Below are 22403 nucleotides of genomic sequence, written 5' to 3'. Positions count from 1 at the left end.
AACCCCAAAAAACTATTCAATGAAGTTTCAAGAAGCTGTAAAGGAGTCCTTGATGTCTTGGACAATCCCCTTCATACAAAGTCATTTCCAGTTATGTGTTCCTTCTAGATGCAACAATGGCGAAAAGAAAGATATGTATACCACAAGAAACAACGCTCCTCTCAAACCGTTTTGAACTTTTGCACTGTCTTCAAAAATGAAAACTTTAATTCTTGAATTTTTAATCAAGTATTTTAAAAGCATGACTAATTTGGAACACCTCTTTTAATCTACGGTTTTACTTATGTTTCAAATTCAGTTATTATTACTAACTAACAAAAGATTACAAATGAGATAAAAGACTTAAGTTTAATTATTGAGTTAGTATAAGGTATATAATCATGGAAGTGATCAAGTAGTATACATTTAATGTGACTAAGCTAGTACAGTTAAATACAGGGAAGATCATAAGATGGGGGGGAAATTGGCTATGCCCATCCAGGGAAAGCATGTTATTAACTCGTTGTAGATTTCATGTCTGTAATGTATTGTTTATGTATTGACTATGTGTTGTTGTTTTGTATTGCATGTATAATTATGAAATTTGAAAATAAAAACATAAAAGACTCACTTTGTTGGATCAGATCAAAGATCTTTCTCTTACACTTGCCAGGCAGTTATACCTGGGAATAAGCAGGGAAGGAGGAAAGTATTAATCCTACTTGCCTCCCTGAAACCTGGCTTTTTGGTGAAATGGCTTTTGGTGAAACACAGCAGTACTAAATCCTATTAGTGGTATTTACAGGATCGAATGCTACATGACATACAGGAAAGTTTTTCCTAGTCAAAAGCAACTGCACCTCTGAATGCACACATGTTGTTTCACTGATGCATTAGCTCAGTGCATTATTATTGCAAAAAAAGCTTCTGAGGGCCAAATCCCACTTCATACATCTGACTCTCTGGCCTATGGAAGCTTATGCCACAAGGCACTGGACAGTAATTAAGGTGTTATAAAATTATAATTAGTCGCAGTCACAAGTGCAGTAATTTTCTTTTGAAGGAAAGGAAAAGCCTAATTTCCTTACCAACAGCTCAACTTATATAGCACGTAGAACTAAATGTAGTCTTTCAAATGTAATATGGTTAATTATCAAAGTCACCACATAAACTCCTTGGCCTCAACTGCTCACAGTTTCAAGCATTACAGCAGATCCCAGAAGTTTAAAGTACATCTTCAAACACAAAGAAAGGCTACCTCTTTTTCTTTGGGAATATTTTCTCAAACTGAAAGGCTTGTCAAGATGTTTCAGTAGCAACCCTTTACTGAAGTACAATCCCCACTGCCATTTCAGTTTTAAATCCTGGAATGCTCTGTAGATAGAAAAGCATTATGAAACCTCTAAGAAGTTACCAGGGAGCATACCCAAGGCCTAAGATTAAGGCCTGTCATACTAACACATTTACCCTTAGCACAGGATAACAAGAATTAACAAATCAAGCATTGCTTTTCAAGAAGAGATTGTTTGAACAGTGTAGGAACAAGGTACATCTTTGATGACGATTTAACAGCAGAGTTCTATTTTTAGAATATATTTTATTTTCCCAGTTTACAGAATACAAATTATTATTTTGTAAATTATCATCATCTTGTTACCTCTGTAACCTAAGCACTTAGAAATAGTTTACTACCAACATACCCGTTATTTAGGAACAAATATCAAACTATTTTATTGAAGAACTCTACTTTATTATTCAGTTCACTTTTCTAACAGTTCATAAAAATGCAATATACAAAAAAGGTTTAAAAGACACACACGAACTTGCTGGATACATTCTCCCACAAACAAACCCAAGCAGCAATACGAATTCATTCAGAGTACTGCATTAGAACCAGGGTTAAGAGAATTATTATTTGTATCCTATGGTATTGTTATGAAGCAAATAGATTTTCTTCATAAGAATAGTTGGATAACTTCTAAAAATTTACCATACAGACTGGTTTACTCGTCTTCAGAAAAACGGATGTGCTTGCTTATCTCCTGTGTCTTGGCCAGCCTCATTTTTTCAGCTTTTGCAATTAGCTACAGAAGACACACACAAAAAAAAAAGGATGTGAAAAAGAATCCCTAAGTACAGTATATTGTCATTTTAATTTACAAAGTATCTCAGAAGAGGACAATTTAACAAATCACACCAACATTTACAACTAAATCCTTAAAAAAAAAAGGCAGAGAATCCTGCTGATATGGGGAAGATCCAGCTAAATTAACATTAATCACCACCTATTTCAATAGGATTTAAATGGCTGAAAGTGAATAATAGGCCTTAAGTGCTCAACAGTGACAGGACCTTTGACAGGACCTTTCCCAATCAGAAATCTAAAACTTAATTAACAAGGAATTTATTTAATCCATGAATGATCAACTATTCATTCCTTCTCAAGGTATTTGCTTTAAAAAAAAACTGGTGGAAGACATTCAAGTTTAGCATTTTCAAAGCCTTTGAACACAAAGCTTTACAGTGCAGAGTGCTTTTTAAAAATACCGGATTGCAGCCAAGTGATGAAGGACAAGATGAGACGAAAGAAAAATACATTAAGAATCCACTTTTTTAGAAACACAAAGTGACTTGACATTCAGATGGGAAGCGTAATGTAATGCAATTCTATTGATATTTCCTGTAACTGAGACAAAGGGGCTTTGCTATTGGTTGATGCACATTTGAATTTTCACTTAGCCTGCAGTTGATCTAAAACATCAACACAGTTACATCATCTGGGACTCCACTGCCAGCTGAGAAGGGGAACATGATTGCATTAAAATTTAATACAAAAAATGTAGAATGAGAAAAACTTTGCATTAAATTTCCACTAAGCCAATGTGGTTGTTATGTTTAGGCTCATCTGACTTCATATCTTTTCTACTGCCTTTGCCCACCCTACCCTAAACAAGCACTCAGCTTGTATTTCTCTAGGATCATAGACTGTTTTTCCACATATGATATTGTGGGTAAATGAAATAAAAAACAAGCTGAAAGGGTGACTGACAACCCTCATCTACAACAAGAGAGAAGAATGTTTTCTTTGCAATTTGAGAATCACACATTTGAGGAAAGGTTATCACATATTTGATTTGATCCATGCCTATGTGTCCAGAAGTCTTTCATATTCAAAATTCATACCGGGATGCACTTCCAGGCAAAGGATTATATCGGATGTACTATCATATCTATGCACATTCAGCTTATTAACTGGAACAGCAGAAGGCCTTGCCAGTCTTTGAAATCAGTACAAATTAATAAATCCATCTATTCTCCCTTCTGAAAATTTGATCAATGCAATGGACAACAATGATCCATCTGCAATTTCTCTCTTCATTAAGGATAAGATGACCAGGGACTTCTGTATATTATCCATCTTTCCTATTACTTTACTGTGGGGAAAAAATTAACTAGATACTTGTCCTGGCTAGGTTTAGAACAGGAAATATAACATACAGAGCACTATTCATAACCTCCTGCTCTAGCTGTATCATCCTATACACACTTACATGTAAAACCCATTGAATACAATGGGAATTAAAACCAGAATAGGATTACACTGTAAATCTAGCCAGGACAAATCTTGTTTAATTATTTTTTTTAGTTATCAAATATATAGCTTAAGTTAAAAACACAAATATGAGGACAATGTGAGAATTACATTATCAACAGACATCTCTTTACCCACCCACCTCTGTCCATTAAAAAATACAACCAAAAAATACAGTTTGGGGGAGTAGTCGTCTCCATGATTACAGAAATAATTGGCTATATCATCTCCATTAACATATATGGAAATTCTGCTTTTAAGAGAGACAATTAAAGAGGGACATGGAATTAGAAACTGATGCAAAGTGAAAGTCATTTGAACTTTGAACTAAAGAATACTGTTCATTTCATACTATCCAAGATATTAAAACTGACTAATTTGGTCAGATTATGAGATGGTAGATTAAATATAAATCGTATGAGAAGTACTTGCATCAGGTTTTGAGAAAGGTATTTCATGCAACAGACCAAAATGGATCAATTATGAGTGAGTCACTGGCAATTTAAATTCTACATGCCACTTAGAAGTAACTTTTTATTTTAAAAAATCTGGGAAAATAGAAATTACTTTACATAACCTTAACTGTTCAGAAGTTGCCATCACAATATTATCGCGAGCCTGTGACTCAGTTTTATTCCTGTAGTTCCCAATTCTACCCCAAGAAAAAGGTCACAATCTTATTCCAAAGCAAAGGTATGAGTTGTACTGCTATTTTGCACTGCATCTGGAAAAAGGAACTCTCTCATTTTCTAACACACATGGTGGAAATTTTACTACTCCTGCACTTGCACAGGAGGCTGAAGTTGGTTTCCAGTACCTTATTCACATTTCCTAGTTCCTTATTCACAAATCCAACAAATACTGAGGACAGTTTAAAAGCTCTGAATGCCAAAATAAAATCTGGACCACCACATATCATATACCCCACCATTCAGGGGACTCTGCCTTCCAAGTGGACTTATGCTGCTTCCCAATCCAAAGCCCAGTTCTTGTGCTAATAGCTCCAAAGTAGGGTGCCCCTAGGACAAATGCACTGGGGCGACGCTGCACCCCAAAGCCATTGTACATTAAGCGTTGTGTGTTGTTAGAGCCCTTGCCTTGCGCAAGAGGAACTGCGCTAAGTACAATTTTCCTTTCCACTCATTTACCTGCTTCATTTATACCAGTGGTTCCCAACCTTTTTTTGACCAGGGACCACTAGGACTTTTTTGTTCGGTGCAGGGACCCCAAGGTTCAAAATAAAAACTCCGAGAATTTGAAAATAAACTTTAATCATAACTGTTAGTTAAACATTAAACTTAGAATAATATTTGAATATATATTTTATGATAGAGAACTTTTAATTGAAAATATTAATTTATTATGCATTTATAACTTTGTTTCGCAGACCTTAATTTAGTTCTCGTGGACCCCTGGGGGTCCATGGACCCCCGGTTGGGAACCAGTGATTTATACCCTGCCTTTCTCCCCGATGATGGGGACCCAAAGAAGCTTAAATTATTCTCCTCCATTTTATCCTCACAATCACCCTGTGAGGTAGGCTAGGCTGAGAGTATGTGACTGGCCCAAGGTCATCCAGTAAGCTTCAGTGGCATAGTGGGGATTCACACCTGGGTCTCCCAGATCCTAGTCTGACAAGGATCTCTACCCCACACTGGCTGGATTTAAATACATTGCTGGATTTAATCCAAACACATAGACTTCATTTTCGTGGGGGCGGGGGGGGGCACTCAGCATTGGTGTCCTCAGAAACCTCACCAAACTTTGCATTCAAGAACACCATTTACATGACTTTGTACCAGCCATTAACACTGAAGTGGTTTATGCAAATATTACCTGAGTGAATTAACACCATAAGGAAAGCCCCAAGGAAGTTCCGATCACTGTTAAGGCTTCAGTTGCATGTATTCAAATAGGTAAAGAAAATGAAACAATAGGATGCAACTTTAAGATTTATGACCCAAGGAAAATCATTTTGGAATGCACTGACTTCATCTCTCAAGATCAAATATTATGAACAGAAATTCAAATCACGTTAAGGTAGAATTTACTGTGTTAAAATGCACAGTGACCTCAAAAATTCATGAGGAAAGTCACCAACAGAAGGTTCTCTTTTAAAAGACTTGCTTCCAGGCCCTGGTCACGTCTCTGTTATATTTACAAAGCCTCCTTCACTCATCTATAATGCTTCCATCTTGCTAGTCATGGCAACATCTACATAAAGCTTCTTCAACCTGACATCGGGATTCATTGAGCTATTGGCTACTCAGTGATGAAGCCAATAAAACACTCTAAAAATAGCACTTGAAACAGAGGATCTGACTACTTTGAGGATGTGGTGAAAAAATCACCACAAGCAGGTCATGATGCCTTGATTTGATAGAAGATTGTTCTGCAGCATGGAGGTCATGGAAGTATAGAAGAACAAGTATTTTCAAAGGAAACAAAAAAACATGTGAAGCTTCATTATATTAGACCAATGATTTATCTAGTCCATAGGCCCCATAGTAGGTTGGAAGGCAGATAATACAGCAGCTTACTGAAACTACACATGGAACTGAAGCTACACATGGAACACCACTTTGAATTCCCGTACAGAAAAAGGCGGGAGAAGATAAATGCAATAATCAAAGAAAGCCTAGTAACAGTCTACTTCAACTGACAGTGGGCTTTTTCAGCACTTGCTACAAGAGATCTTTTTAACTGGAGACTGAACCTCGGAACCAATAAATGAAAATGTGCATCGTCTACTGCTAAGCTACAGCCCTCCTGAGGAAAACATAAATCAAAGGAGCTTACCTTTTGTGTGCCCCGTTTCTTTTCTCGTGGTTGATTGAGCTTCGCTTGTCGATCCACCAAAATCTTCTGCCAATATCTCTGTTCATGATCACCTTAGTACAAGCATGATAGTATGCATACAGTTATTATTCTGAAGATATCAAGACGTGCCATTTCCTGTCTGCTTTCCAGTCGGTTATAGTGCCAATTTGTCTTGTGTGGGATACCTTTCAGCTTGTGCAGTTTGCGGATGTGGACAGGATTCTTGTAAGTTTGAGACCTACCACCTGTTTGTATGTCCGTTGCCCCTCCTGGCTGCTTAAATCTGCCAGGTGGGCCTGGTGGACTGAGTTCAGGAGACAGTAAATGCCTCCCTGAGAGATTTGGGGGGGGGTCTCACCTGCTTTAAAGCAAGCAGTGGTATGTCCTCTCCTAAAGAAACCTACACTGATCACAGTATCCTTCTGGATCACCTTTCAGGACTGGGAGGCACTGTTCTACAAGCTGAGACTTAATCCTGACAAAATGGAGGTGCTACTGGTGTGTGTGTATGGGGGAAATCAGACCTGGGAAATGGGTTATCCCATGTTCTGGTTAGGGTTGTAGGTTCAGAGCGTGAGAGTGCTCCTGGACCCAGGCTTCCTGTTGGATAAACAGGTGGCAGTGGTGGCCAGGAGTGCCTTTCACCAGCTTTGGCTGGTGAGGAAGCTGCATTTGACTGAATTATTATTAATTGTATTAATGTTTTAATTGTATTAATGTTTTAATTTTTAAAATGTTTTCCGCCTTGTGGACCCAGATTGGGTAGGAAAGGATAAAAACATAATAAATAAATGGTAAGATCAGAAGGCATCTTCATTCATAGAAACACAGATTTTAGATTACTTGTATGTGAAATGAAAAGGACAGTAAGAGGAACATTGTAAACCCAAGACCTACCTGAACTTCATAGTTTGAATCAAGCAAAGATACAGGACTGGTATGTTTGCTTGTTCAAACTGTATCTCACTATGCTGTTTAAAACACACTGGCCTCAATCCAGCAGTTCTGTGCATAGCTGTGGACAGCTGCACACTGTCCCCTGGACTGAAAAGCCCCCATCTGCGAGCTGGAACTGCATACTGGGCAAGGGGGAAGAAGAAACGCCTCCCGCTGCCTCCGTTCTCTGAACAGATGATAGCTAACTCTTCCTGTAATCTGATGTGCAGCCCCAACTCAAAGACTAGGTTTTTCAACCAAGGGTATGTGCATGAGTTATATTTCCAGGTTTCTGTAAAATATCCCTTACAAGCCCTGTTTTCAATGAGCTTGAGGCACTGTGCATGCGTTTTTGCTTGCCAATGCATACAGTTCTCCCCTCCTCGTTTCATCCTCACAATAACCTAGTGAGGTAGCTTACAAAGAGTGACCGGCTCACATTCACCCAGATGGATTTGTGGCAGAATGGGGATTGGATCTCTGGTCCTAGCCCAATGCTTGAATCACACCACATTGGCTTATGTCTAGGGTTGCCAACCCTCTGGGTGGTGACTGGAAATCTCCTGCTATTACAAATTATCTCCAGTTGACAAAGATCAGATCACCTGGAGAAAATGGCTGCTTTGGAAAGTGGACTCTATGGCATTATACCCCACTGAAACCCCTCCCCACCCCAAAACCTGCCTTCCTCAGGCTCCACCCCGAAAATCTCCAGGTATTTCCCAACCTGGAGATGGCAACCTTACTTAAGTCCCTAGTTAGTTTAGAAAAATTTCTTGAAGATTTTTCAAGCCATGGAATGTCACAAATTTGGGTATGCGTTGAACTGTCAAGATGATGGATGCAGCATGTGCAAACTAACTGATTTTGTGGACACTTCAACAAGGAAACTTACCTGATAGGATCTCAAGTTGCCAGTTGTTTTTAGCCTGAAGTTCTTTATTTGACTTTACTACAGTCTGTGCATCTTCAGGAGTTTTAAGACGCACATGGCATTCATTATCTCCTTCCAACAGGTCAACGTAAGCAACATCGGCCAATGTTGCTAATGTGTCCTGTGACAAAGACACCATAGTAACCATTAACAGTGAGTTTATCTACAGTGTTAAATTGGGAGAACATTTTTATGCCAAAAACTGCTTCTGTATCACACAACAGTGGTATCTGATGAAGGAAGCTCTGACTCTTCAAACCCTATAATCCAAAAAATCTTGTAGGCCTCTGAGGTGCTGTAGCTCAGTGGTAGAGCCTTTATTTGGCATGCAGAAGGTCCCAGGTTCAATTCCCGGCATCTCCAGCTAAAGGGACTAGGCAAGTAGATTATGTGAAATACCTCTGCTTGAGACCTTGGAGAGCCGTTGCCAGTCTGAGTAGACAATACTGACTTTGATGGACCTTGATAATCTGATTCAGTATAAGGCAGCTTCATGTGTTCATGTGCTATTCAACTTGAATCTAACTCTTCTACTGCAGACTACCCTCCTGAAACTGTATCCATGCACTGACTCACTCTGCAGGGAAGGAGAGCAGGCACAAGTGTACTGGCCCTGCCCCCAACCTCCACACGATTGCTGAGTCACCCATACTGTCCAAACATGTGAAAGTGCCCACATGCACACCCTTTGTTCATGATCTGCAACATTTGGAAACCGGCAGTGCTGATCATAGAGAAGGGGCACCCGTGCAGGTGCTTCCTCTACACGTTCTCACCATAGACGATTTAGCAATCACAGCAACCACATGGCAGCAGGGCCAAGCGCACTCATGCCCACTCTACCTCCCCATGCAGCGAGTCAACACGTGGACTGGTAATGCGTTCTGATCACAGATGGTTCCAGTGCAAATTCTGTGAGGAGCTCTATTCCCTTCACTGAAGCTGACAATCCAACCAGGATGCAAAAGAGTTGTGGATATGAATTACAGCAGATGTGGGCAGGGAGCTGCCCTCAGTCACCCAAATGGGCATCTGAGTAGGTTCTTATGTAATAATGTTTTTGTCTAATTTAATGTTAAACATTTATCACTCATTGTTCTGTATACCAAATAACACTAAAGTCACCATAATAAACATTCCTGTTCCTCTCTCTTACAGTGTCACAAGAGAAGGGTAAAATCATTCTCCACCAGAGTGAGGAAGCAAGGTTGGTAGAGAGAATTATAATAATATAACTGTGTGCCCTCGAGTCACAACCCACTCATGGAGACCCCAGGGGGAGTTGTGCCAATACAATGTGAATTCTCTATAACAGCCCTTTTCTATGGCCAAACACTTGACAACTGTTTTGTTTGTTTGCTTGTTTCCTCACCTTTATTCTTCAATGAAATTATCCATTAGCAGGAAATATTCAAGGAATGTTTGCACCTAGCCAGCAACAAGAATGAACTTTTTAAATTGGCATTCAGACACAAAAGATTTCCAAGGAAAGGGTAACAATTTCCCTGAGGTTACAAAGGCATTACCTTGATGTGCTTCCTGCCAGGCAGAGGCTCAGGACTAATGATCTTCACGATTACTCCACCCTCAAACTGGGGCCCCATTGTGTGAGCTTTCTCAGCAGGGGCTGAACCAGCACAGGTAGCTGCTTGATTCAAAACAGAGGAAATCATTAATGACTCGATAAACTACTGCCTCACTTAGTATTTCTTAGATTAGATTGTTTTTAACAATACTAATGGTTATCAAACATGTTTACCCTAACCCTGACTAGAATATATAGATTAGTAGTGGTGGCAGAAACAGACTCCCCCCAACACCCCCGCAACATGACAAGTGAGGAACCTACAGGGGTGACGTTGGAATGCTTCTGAACACAACTGGACTTTTAAAAAAGTAATTGTTGCACTTATTGCACAACACTTTAGTAATAATTATATACAATACCAAGAAGAGACTTAGCTCCTGGTGGTAGTATATACCCAAACACAGCAGTCAGGAGCCACAATTGCTGATACTACAGAGGACATTTTTATGAACAAAAGTACTTGTATCCTATAAAGGGATGGGAGTACTATTATGCGCACAACAAATTATTACTGTGCTGTACTATTTTCAGTATTAACTCTTGTAACTAGATCATATAGATTTCTTTAGCTGAATTGATCAGTTAATAGGTATAAGAACGAATATTATGGCAGAAGGGTCATGTATGTATTCAGTGTTCTTGAATATCATATTCTTATTATTAAATTTTTATATTTTAGGAATGCCCCATATATAAAATACACAATTGTGTGTAGGGCTTTATCACAGCAAAATAATTTTGCTTTATGCAAAATCTTCAGGAGAAAAGATTCCCAATTTTGAAATTTTATTTGAGTCCCTAGTTCTCCCTGTGTCTACCTACATGTTGGCCTTTAGAGACACCAAACACAAGATATGAAGAACCTCACAATAATCTTTACATTTTCCATTGCTTGTTCCAGTCTGGATTGGTTTACAGTCATCGGCTTCCATTTCCTCAACAGTCATGTTTTTTATTTGGGCCATTGCTTTTTTCAAAGATGACATGCTGGCTTTCTGTAAAGACAAGTACTCTTGCTTCAGTTGCATCCATTCACTCCTGTAGAGAATAGGGATTAGGCCCATCAACATATGCAAGACACTATCAACACACTACAAACATATCCCATTAAAATAATCCAAGAGACGTTAATCTGTAAAAAGCACACAAGTAGTAGAACAGCATTACATCTCTTCTGTGTTTGCATCCAACCAAAGTTACCTTAGTTTTAGCCATAGTTAGTATGGGAAGCCCCTGACCTGGATAGCCCGATATCGTCAGATCTTGGAAACTAAGTGGGGTCAGCACTGGTTGGTATTTGGATGGGAGACATTAAGGGATATCAGGGTCGCTACACAGAGACAGGGAATGGCAAACCACCTCTGAACGTCTCTTGCCTTGAAAAAGCTACCGGGTTGCTGTAAGTCAGCTGTGGCAAAATAAAAAGTATGGGACAGATATTGCCATGCTGTCCTTGGATAAATTGAGATTAAAAATAAGAAATCTCTTTCATTAAATCAAGCTCTTCTGCTGTGATAGGCAAAAAGTGTCCCCTGTGCAAACACTGACCCACGGGATGATGTCACATCACTACGTTTACTAGGCAGACTATGTGTGGGTGGTTTTCCATTGCCTTCCCCAGTCATCTACAAGTATATATATTTTAAGTTTCCATAGAACTCTTCATCACTCTTCATCCATTCATTCAGAGCTCTTGTATCAGAAATGCTGGTGTGAGAAATAAACTAATTTGTAGAAACTATTATATAGCTCGTAAGATTGGAAAGAAACACCCAAAAAGCAAATTGCAATTAGTTAGGTCAGAATATTACTGTGTTCTAGAACATGTATGAATAAAGGAAAGTAGAATTGCTTGTTAACATTCAAGCACTGTTACTATAAACTAGAGGACTTGCTGATTGCCAGAATTCTTGCAATTCCAAGAACATTGGACTAGATTGAGCTTGACCTGATCCAGCAAGGCACAATGTGCCATTCACTAAGAGTGCATATTCAGGATCTAAAATCAAGTACAAACTAAACTGTGTTGAGATCTTGAACATACTCTTGCAAATTTCAGGGGCTACACACACAAGTTCTCATTTAAAAAAATGCAGATCACGTAGACAGTAAGCACTACATTGGTGAAAAGAAAGAAAGAAATGTCTGTAGAACTAAACTCCCCAAAATCTAGAGACAAGAACATTCCTCACTGTTCAAATGAACTAGAGGAGAAAACACAGCACCAAGGAGAAAGCACAGCAAATTATCTATTTACATTAATCTAACATGGAGTTGGTTCTGCAAACAGCTACAGTGTTGCCTGACAGAAAAACAATGGAGATAGTGCAATTGGAAAAATGAGTCATTGTTCACCTTATCTGGCTATCAAATACCCTGATACAGGATTTTTATTTTTTTTAAGAGAGAGAGACCACCTCTTGGGTAGTCCTTTTAACTGCTGATATCAACAACTGCATTCTTCAAGAAGATTCAGTTCCACCGGGGAATCTGCATTTCAGAGTAAAGACCTTTGAATAACAAAAGGGCGGTCTAATGACTGAGATAAAAAAGCCAATGTTACTCTTTGGTAAGGTATGATATAAATAGAAGCCTGAAAGAGCAGTTAGTTAAAGGAAACTGAAATGAAGAACTCTATGGAGAATGAGAAAGGCAAGTAGGCAAAATGGAAATGTTTTTTCTGAGCTATTTTTGTGTTTCTGTTAAAGTTTCTTGTGCTAGATTTGGTGCACTGGATATTAGAATGCTAAATACACCAGCATCAATGAAAAATGCCGTTTTATGTGGATCTCTTCTCCTTTAACATGGAGGTGCTTTCTGTGGGTACCAAAAAGGTAAGTGCTTCCATGTTTCAGTAGAGGTGACTCCTGAGCTCAGCCCTAATCTCCACATAAAAGTATTAGTGCTTTGTTTGGCACTTAGTAGTCTGTACTACTCAGTTTACATCTTAGAAATAACCACTGTAAAAATAATGTTTACTTTGTTGAGACACTTGTTATATTCTGAGCGGTGTGCAAACCAGATGTTCACAAACCCCAGAACTGGACAGGCAAAGCAAGTCCTCTACATCCTGTTTTAATTAGAGAGATTTTTATGCTCTTCTGTAGAAAGGCATGTTTCTTCACACTGATTACAGCTGTCAAAAGTGCAGTGTGAAATCACTTCAAAGTGATTTTTTTTCAGTGGTGAAAATCTATTTTTCTGAGTGAAATGCATTCATATTTGATAATATCTCAAACTCACACATATTTATTTGGAAGTACTTATTTTAATGGAACTAATTTCCAAGTGCAAAGGCTAACTAAGCAGTTAACCAACTATACAACTTTTTAAACAAGCTTTTCTATATTTGTGTAATAAGGAGTTGCTCATTCAAACTGTCAGAACATTAGGCAATAATTCTACACTAACAAAAATGTTTATGGAAAATGCTATAAAGAGTTATTAAAAATGCAGTATCTTACACCAAATTTTGTCTTTCACAGCAAGTCAGAATTTCTCATCTCATGATAAAGGACCACCCACTACTTTAACGTGGAAGCACTTGTTTAGTTGTTTTTACAAAGTGCTTTCATGTTTTAGTGGCGGCACATCCTATTTAAATCCCCTCAACATTAAAAGATCAACCGAAGGAAGCTTCAGAAAACTCTCCAACTTTAATTGTTGCATGCAGAATTGGTCAAACTCGATCTAATGTTCAACAGTCTGCTACTAAGAGTTTTTGTTATGCATGGGCACTGAAGTGAAATCAGATTTTAAGATTAATTGGTTGGCTGAAATACAACTGTTGCATAGGCTTAATAGAGTAGACCAATTTTTTCAATTCACAAGAAAAGAAGGACTGCATTGGATATGCACTTTTGCTATTATCCATTACTGTTGCTAATATGCAACTCTGTGGCATAATATCTGGAATTGCACTTTAGCAATGGTGATGGATTATAAGCTATACCGACAAACATTTGGACAAACATTTGACATACAACAAATATCATTTTCCCCTCCTCTCTTTTCAGTATTAATGCATATGACATATATGGGATTTTTACTCCCATGAGTTTTGTATGAATTGATAAAAGTGTAATAATCAAGTGTTTCATTTTTAAGAAGATTGATTATTTTCCTCTTTGTTCATTTTGGCAGTTACTATTTATAGAAATTATAATGTACACAGTATGTACAAAATCTACCATTAAATAAATCATAAAGCTTGCAAAAATATGTAATAAATGGTCCATGATATAGTCAAAGCTTAGCATTTTGACATCCCAATGATTTTAATGGGAAAATGTTAAGCTTAAAAGTAGATGCAAACAAAACTGGTACTCAGAATCTACAAAACATTTAATAGGGAACATGGATGGTAATGGATAAAGATGAGAACAGTGTAAACCACTGGGATACAACACAAAAGGGTCAACTCTCCATAAACATTTAATGATAGTTTCACATACACATACACATGCTTTAAAATGCATGCACAGCTGAGCATGACTGGACAGGTTGTCAGTTAACCTTTGGTTTGCATTGACCTGATTCCTCACATTCACCCCTCATTTCCCTTGCCTTTCCCCCACAGCTAAAAAATTAGATTAAGAGCTATATACATTGATTGAGCACTATAAGTAACAACTATCACCATTCTATTGTTTGCAGATGTATTCTAGTTGCATAATAAAGAACAGATCTGATATTTTGTGCAGTGTGGTGCTTACAATTTCTTTATTAATCTTCTCCTATCATGTACAAGCCACAGGTGGGGGGAGGGGTTGGGAATAATGCTCCTTAAGGCTATAAATCCTAGACTATCAAATTGGTCTTCATTCAGCCTTCATCCTGCCATAAAAAGGATGATGCAAAAGTAAATATGCTACTGTAACACATCAGTAGGCTTATTTAAGTTTAAAAATTTGGGAGTTAATATTTCCATCTCCCCTTAGCACAATGCAATCAGCTAAGAAACAATGGTTTTCATAAGGATCAGAATTAGACTGCTTTTGATTGTTGTCAGTGTGATTAGTGTGTCAGACTAGGATCTAGGAGACCTAGTTTCATATCGCTACTCTGCCACAGAAGCTCACTGGTTGACCTTGGGCCAGTCACTATCTCTCACCCTAACCTACCCCACAATGTTGTTGTAGCAAGGATAAAATGGACAAAAGAATGATATTGTTTTAAGTGAACAACCCCCTAAAAATACATAAGGACAATCAATAGAAGTGCTTTCAATTTGTTGCAGGCAAATGGGTTGTTAAAATGCAGCCTGCAGTAGCAATCCTGTTGAAGTCAAGGAGGCAGGACTGACACATACCCTACTCCTGACATGTCAAGGAATCTTTTCTTCCACGCTCCAGAATGGGAACTCCACTGCCTGCAGTTACAACAGCAAGAGGCTCCTGAACTGAAAGACAAGTCAGAAGCTTCCTGCTCACCTAATCCTAAACTGAAGCAGTCAAGCACTAGTACAATTACTCCATAAACTGACTGCTCTGAGAACATCTAGCCCTGAATCCAAGTGGATACAATGTAGGAAACAGCCCATGGTGCTCAGGGTGGGAATGGCATACTTAAGAATCATAGAATTGGAAGGTACCATCAGGGTTATCAAGTTCAATCCCAACTTCATATCCTCCAGGACCCATTTCTTCCCAGGAAACAGCTCGGTTAAAAATAATAGCAGGGTTAGTATTTATGAAGGGGGGGGGGCTTTTTTAAAAATGAAAAACATCTTGGGATTTCCTGAAGTGGTGGTCCTGGTTTGCCACCCTAATGATAAGGCCTCAGGATCATAGCCTGTAACACATACCCCTCAACATCCAGCCTGTTGAAAGAATTCTGGAGAATGCAAAAACTTGCATTCTACTGACATTATTTTGTGTCATCACGGTTGATATTAATCAATAGTATTTTAAAGACCACGTCTTTGTTGGTTTTTTTGATTCAAGACTGCTATCAGAGTGATGTATTTTCATCATGATAACAAAAAGATCACCTGCCAGAAGTCTGCAAATACTCCCCCCCCCCCCCCATAGACAACGGACTCAAATCTGGGAAGTGGCAGAGATTTGTTGATCTCAAAATAGCAGCTACCTGGTCAAGCAAACAGATACTCAGCCATGGACAATTATAGATTTACACAGTGTAATGTTTTACTGTCATATACAGAGAACTCAGGGTGAGTGTCAAATGCGTTAACCTCAACATACTTTGAAAGCACTCTCAGTGGAATGACCTCTTCTCCCATCTTGTGTCTCTCTTTGTGTTTTTTCTTATGCTTCCTTTTGGATTTTGAAAGAGATGTGTCTTTCTTACTTCCACTCTCCCTTTCTTCTTCCGTGGAAAGTTCTAAATTAAAAAGCAAAATGAAACTGAAAACATAACTGAAGACATAAAACGGTCCTTAGTTTTAGTATTTTGAAGTAGTGTAGAGTGCTTAAATATAAATTGGAAACTGGGGAACATACATTCAACAATCATATGCACTGCTGGTTTATTTTAGACTTGAAAATACAGATTTACTGAAGGAATGGAAGCTACACAGCCCCCCACCCCCACACACTGCAAAGTTAATCCAGTCTATGCCCATTGATTTCACTGGACATGGTAGAATGAGTCTGCATAGGATTGTACTGTGAAGTCACCATGGGATCTTTTTTGCTTTGAATATTTCCATTTACAACGGAACTGGAAGTCTACCATCCTTTATTTGCATATTGTCTGTGCTCTTAAAACATCTTTCAAAGAGGAAAAAAATCTGATAAAAAATTAGTTCCTTGGTTTGAATCCAACACCTCCAGCTAACTCAACACCTTTATGCCACTATTCTCCCCCTTTCCTTTAAACATTGTCTTCAATATTTCAGTAATAACATCATGCTCTCTTGTTGCATATAAGAAATTCGGTTGAATAGGAAAAGGAATAACCCAATCTTACCCTTGGAATCCTCTGGGGCTTCTGTAGATCCCTCGCGTGCAGAATGTACATTATCTTTCTGAGTAGTTTTCTTTACCTTTACAGAGGACACCTCTACATCCCCAGAGTGGCTGCGCTTCCTCTTCCCTGGTCTGCTTTCTCCAGACCCTGAGTTTTCTATTCTCTTTTTCTCTCTTTTTGAAGAATGCCACTGAGCCTCTGATGCTTCCATTTCAGGGCTTTCTGATGTTCTGTGTCTCTTTGATCTGCTTGAGTGTTCTGAAGTAGTGTCCATGTTTGAGTCTTTTGTGTCCAAAGTTGCTTGCTGGCTGTTTTCCTTCTTTGATTTGGATTTCTTCTTTTTTTTCTTTTTCTTTTCTTCTGCATAAATTGAAGAATGTGTCTCATTTACGCTTATAAACCAAAACTCAATTAACTGATCTGGGTTAACTCCAGAACATAGTGCATACTTAAATTAGTAATTATCAGTGTAATGCTGATATTTACTCTGCATAGTATCGTACGTTTCTTGTTAAATTAACAGGTCCTCCCCCCAAAAAAAGTAAAGACAATAAGCTGTGGCTCAGGAAAAACTGAAATTTGTAATCCTAAAGCATGAACCTGCAGTACTATCAAGACCTAAGATGCACGTGAAATAGGTTTTGGTCCTTGGAAACATGTCACAATAAATGTATTTTAAGGTGTCAAGGTTCTGATGCTTATGCTGCAACAGACTACATGTCTATTATCCCTCTGGGATTTTTCAATGTAGCCCTAGTTGCTCTAAAGATTTCCCTGGCCATGATCTACAAATATTTTAAGTTAGTATCAGTTTAAACTCTTTTGGCTTCAATGGGAAAGTTTAAAAGCAAGTGCTGATGATTTTAGTGGTTTGCACATCACTTTGCATCATCTGACTACAGAGGAGCAGAAAGAAAGGTTTAAAAGGGCAAATAAAGAAGGCTAATTCTTCTCTCATCCCAAGCTCTTCTGAAGTCCCACACAGGCACTTAATTTACAATGTCAATGATGTCAGGTATTTAAAAGGTATAGGCAATTTTTACAGGTAATTCCACAAATCTGGGACATAGAACAAATGACTACTTCTAATACTAATTAAACAGAATTAATGGAACAATCTGAAGATGGAATGGAGAAAGATAAACTTCCAGCTTACTTACCAACAACACTAGAATCACTCGTAGTCACTGCAGGAACAGGCTTGTTTTTAATTGTTTTGGGGAATATCCCAGGTTTTCTTGGTGCATCTTCAGGTGGGTTATTCAAGAACTTAAATGGAGAAATCCAACAGGTTAAATGACCACTCACTAGTTAACACCACAAAAATTCAATCAACATTAAGGGCAGGATACCTTGAACAAAATTCTCAATTTGACTCATACCTAGAATTTAATAGATGGAGAACACTACCAAGAGTGTTCTTTTTGATGATTAGCAGGACTACAACTGAACATCAAGACGACAAAAGTAATGACTATGGGAGAATTACACAACTTTAAGGTTGACAATGAGGCAATAGAAATTGTTGAAGACTTTCTGTTCCTTGGCTCCATCATCAACTAAAAGGGAGACTGCACAACAATTCTAGAAGTCAGTCACTGGGGCTTACTCATTAGTGTAGATGTGAGGCATCAGGCTGTGAGTTTATTTTGGCAAGGATTATGGCATGAGGTCTGGAGCAAGCAGAAAGAGGACAGGGTATAGTAACAGCACAATAAAACCCTACCCTTATTAACTGCAATTGAATTTTAATTTTTCAATAGACACTGCCTGCATATTTTCAATCCATCACTATTTATTTATTTAATTTTTATCACACCCTTTCCTGACCTAGGTCGGGCTCAGGTTGACTCAAATCCAAAGATCACCACAAAGTATGAAAACTAAAAACTTGTTTAAAATTCCAGCAGACAGTTTTTGTGTTTCCAAGTTCAATGCTCATATTGCGTTGCATAACTTAAACCATATTACAGTCACACTGGATTACAAATAATTTGAAACAGAACTGCAAAGAGATCCGGTGTGGTGCAGCAGAAAACAGTGTCAAATCAAGTATCCTGAAAGACCAGGGTTTGAATCCCTCGTCTACCACAGAAGCTCACTGGGTGACCTTGGGCTAGTCACATTCTCTCAGCCTAACCCTACATCACAGGGCTGTTGTTGTGAAAAAAATGAAGGAAAGGAGAACAATGTTCTAAGCCACTTTGGGTTGCCATTGGAGATAACAGCGGCATATAAATAACTGCAAATAAACACAAAGATGTAGCTAAATACTGCACAAAATCCAGTCTTGTGAAATGTTCACAGCTTACCTCAATTGCCTTTTCTGCTTGTTCTTTTGTTTCAAATTCAACAAACGCAAATCCCTTTGGGTCCCCGGTAGTCTTATAACGAGGAATGCTGATATAAACTACATTGCCACATTTCCCAAATACCCGTTCAATCCAACTGTGATTGACATTTTTAGGAAGCAACTCCTAAAGCAAAATAAACAAATAAAACTTTTTAAAAATCCCACCACAAAAAGACACATCCAACCACTTAAAAACAAACAAAGCAAATAGTGGAAACACAAATTACAGGATTATTGAATTCATTTACAAGTCACTATAATGCCTGTATCTCTCAAGGGGTGATTAATACATCCTAGTACACTAGGCCAGGACATAGCCATTATTCATAAATCAACCAACACCTCCTTTTACCATTCGCTGCATTTCTTTTAGTAGAAACTAAACCCAGCTATTTCAGGACTGTACCTTAGTTGGTGTTTGCTCACAGCATTAGATGCATTAGGAAGATTATGGGACTGGGTGCAACAGTAAAGTCGTACTAGGACAACACTGAAATAAAATCTAAGTATATCTGCACACTCAGAAAAAAGATTATCTCTGTTCATGAGCTCTTAGTAGTTTGTTACTAGTGTGACATTCAAAACAGAATTGTAGTACCTTGCACAAAAATCAAATGAGAAATTGTTGTAAACCCCCATGACAGGCACAACAGTATCCTTCATGGCTGCATATCAAAGGCTGCATTTAACATAATCGAGTTGCATAGTTTTATATTTATATAAACTCTGTGTCAAAGGAAAACAGTATACATATTCACTTATGGATAAGAGCTTTAATTTAGTAGTTTATAAAAAATACAGATGCTATTTTGTTTCCATCAGTTTTGAGATAGGCACTAAATAATACATGGATAAGTCATTGATAATATTAAAACACATGATTTATTTTTCAAAGAAACAATGCTGCAGTTGTATTAAGTAAACAGGCTGGCAGTGACTATCAACCTAACGTAACAACTATGGAATATTCCAAGTTTTGTTTGGAATATTAGTCCTTTTCGTTTGGGAAATGCAATCAAGTGACATTGGGCATACAATTAATAGATGTATCCTGTATCAAGTGGGTATTAAATTTGGAAAGAAGTTGCATGGTTTTCAGTGGAACCTGCTTCAAAGCCTACAATGTAACTCACACTTAGTTTTCCAGCAATCTACTTCAAGTATATGAGCTCCCTGATGCAGAACAGCTAGAGTCCAATAGCGCCTTAGAGACCAACAAGATTTTTGAGGTATGACAAAATGGCACTAATGAAAAAAATTCTGCAGTAATAAGGATTCAGAATTCTTCAGAGATATCTTACCACATATACTGTACGACCATCCACATCTTTAGGTTGCTCTCCCAGTGGTTGCCTTCGTCTGATCCTAGTTCCTTCTAAATCCAACTGTAAGACAAAGTCCAATTACAAAAGCATTTTATACATTATTAAGTATTGTCCAGCCTGCAAGCTGGCATCCTCTTTCCAAGCCCTGTTCTCTGTGGCTTCACTTACACAGGGTGAGGTAGGTGGCGATTAAAGACAGGGATTTTGGAGTGGCGATACCTCCCCCTTGAAACTCACTCAACACCAATCTTACTGCCCTTTAGGGGTACATGGGGAAAAAAATCCTTTTATGAAAGCTTTTGCCTGAGGGGTTCCATCTTTTTAGCTGTATTGATGGTCTGCTTCTACCCTCAGGGATGTTCATGAATTTCGTTTTCGGCTGCTGAATTGTGTTTTATGCTGTTTTTATGCCCCGGGCTTGTTTTTACAGTTTTATTCTATTATTTTTACTTTGGTAGTCATTTCAAAGAAGTCTCCAAGGAGATGGCATATACATTTTCTACATAAAACCATTTGCCTCATTCAAACATAATAAAAAATATACAGGACTTATCCTCACCTCTACAACAGATGAGTTTTTAACTGCTCGTGCTATCAATTTTCTGTCAGTGGTTAATTTTTTCATTTTGTTAAAAGAAACTAGAAGTGATATGTCAACATCTACAAATGAAACAAAAATGGGAATTAAAGGAAAGCCTGACAACTGACAGCATATTCAACAAAAATATTCCTGTACATAGGTTCTTGTAGGTTATCCAGGCTGTGTGACCGTGGTCTTGGTATTTTCTTTTGACGTTTCACCAGCAGCTGTGGCAGGCATCTTCAGAGGAGTAACACTGGAGGACAGTCCTTCAGTGTTACTCCTCTGAAGATGCCTGCCACAGCTGCTGGCGAAACATCAGGAAAGAAAATACCAAGACCACGGTCACACAGCCCAGATAACCTACAAGAACCAATGAACTCTGACCGTGAAAGCTTTCAACAATATTCCTGTACATACTTCCCGGACACGGTTCTTTAAAAAGATGTATTCTATATTTTAGTATCAACAAGGAAAACAATTTGCTTAACATAAAAGCACATATTAAACAGCAATCTCAACAAAATGACAAACACCAGGTAAATATCCCCAAATTCCACACATATATACCCAGTATATGTAGAAATAATCAAAAAATCTCTCCCCTAGCTTATAGTGCAATCCTAAATACGTTTACTTAGAAGTCCTACTGAGTTCAGGAGGACTTAGTCCATAGTTAAGTGTGCATATGAAAGCAAAAACTTACATCCATCTCTAGACTTTTCTATTTGTTCTCGAAGAAATCTGTCCTTATGCAGATTGACATCACCAAACCAGAAGTCCACTTGCTTTGCTATATCAGAAAGCACCTGTTTAACTCTAGACCTTTTCTTTTTGTCACGTTCCTTTTGCAGCTCAGTGGTTTCTTTCTCCACAGCTTTGATTCTTACAGTGTCAGTCTCCATTCCTGTAATTGTCATCTGAAATGTTACATTACATTAATGTTACATTACGATTTTTAGCCACAGGAAAGCATGAAGTGATCCTCTGAACCTTTATAACATTCACATTTTAAAGTATAGTTAATTGGCAAAGTATTCTAGAACCCTGGCATTGGTTTCCTCATACTTCTCTTTACTAATGATGAAGAGGGATAATATATGGCCTCGGGCGAATCTATATACAACTAAGGGATCACATTTCTTACCCAAGAATCCTTAAAAACTTGTTCTAGAAAAGCTTTAGTTTAATTCCTGTAATGGAAAGGCAATACATGCACGCACACGCACATAAACAGCCCAGTAACATAATATGTTGGATCCGACAAGTTTTTCCACTGATACAAAAGTGGTTCCCCCCTTTGACTATCCCCCCCCCCAAAAAAAAGCTATGCTGATGATCATGGACCTGTGTGGACAAAAAC

At 38.2% G+C, this 22403-nt stretch overlaps 1 protein-coding gene across 1 annotated transcript; it reads right to left on the bottom strand.

Annotated features, from left to right (window-relative positions):
* Nucleotides 1-1973: 1973 nt before the first annotated feature.
* Nucleotides 1974-21960, bottom strand: LARP7 (La ribonucleoprotein 7, transcriptional regulator). The gene is made up of 12 exons (XM_056855315.1): nt 21747-21960; nt 21020-21120; nt 20437-20520; nt 19095-19259; nt 17943-18051; nt 16783-17142; nt 16056-16194; nt 10730-10887; nt 9788-9909; nt 8223-8382; nt 6371-6462; nt 1974-2063 (listed from the first exon to the last, which is right to left on the bottom strand). Exons 1-12 carry the CDS (start codon nt 21958-21960, stop codon nt 1983-1985), a joined length of 1785 nt encoding a protein of 594 aa, XP_056711293.1. The 3' UTR covers nt 1974-1982.
* Nucleotides 21961-22403: the final 443 nt, after the last annotated feature.

The sequence above is a fragment of the Euleptes europaea genome, chromosome 9 (genome assembly GCF_029931775.1).
Source record: "Euleptes europaea isolate rEulEur1 chromosome 9, rEulEur1.hap1, whole genome shotgun sequence".
Lineage (NCBI taxonomy): Eukaryota > Metazoa > Chordata > Lepidosauria > Squamata > Sphaerodactylidae > Euleptes > Euleptes europaea.
Note: the sequence above shows the minus strand (reverse complement) of the source record. Positions and strands in the feature narration are given on the sequence as shown.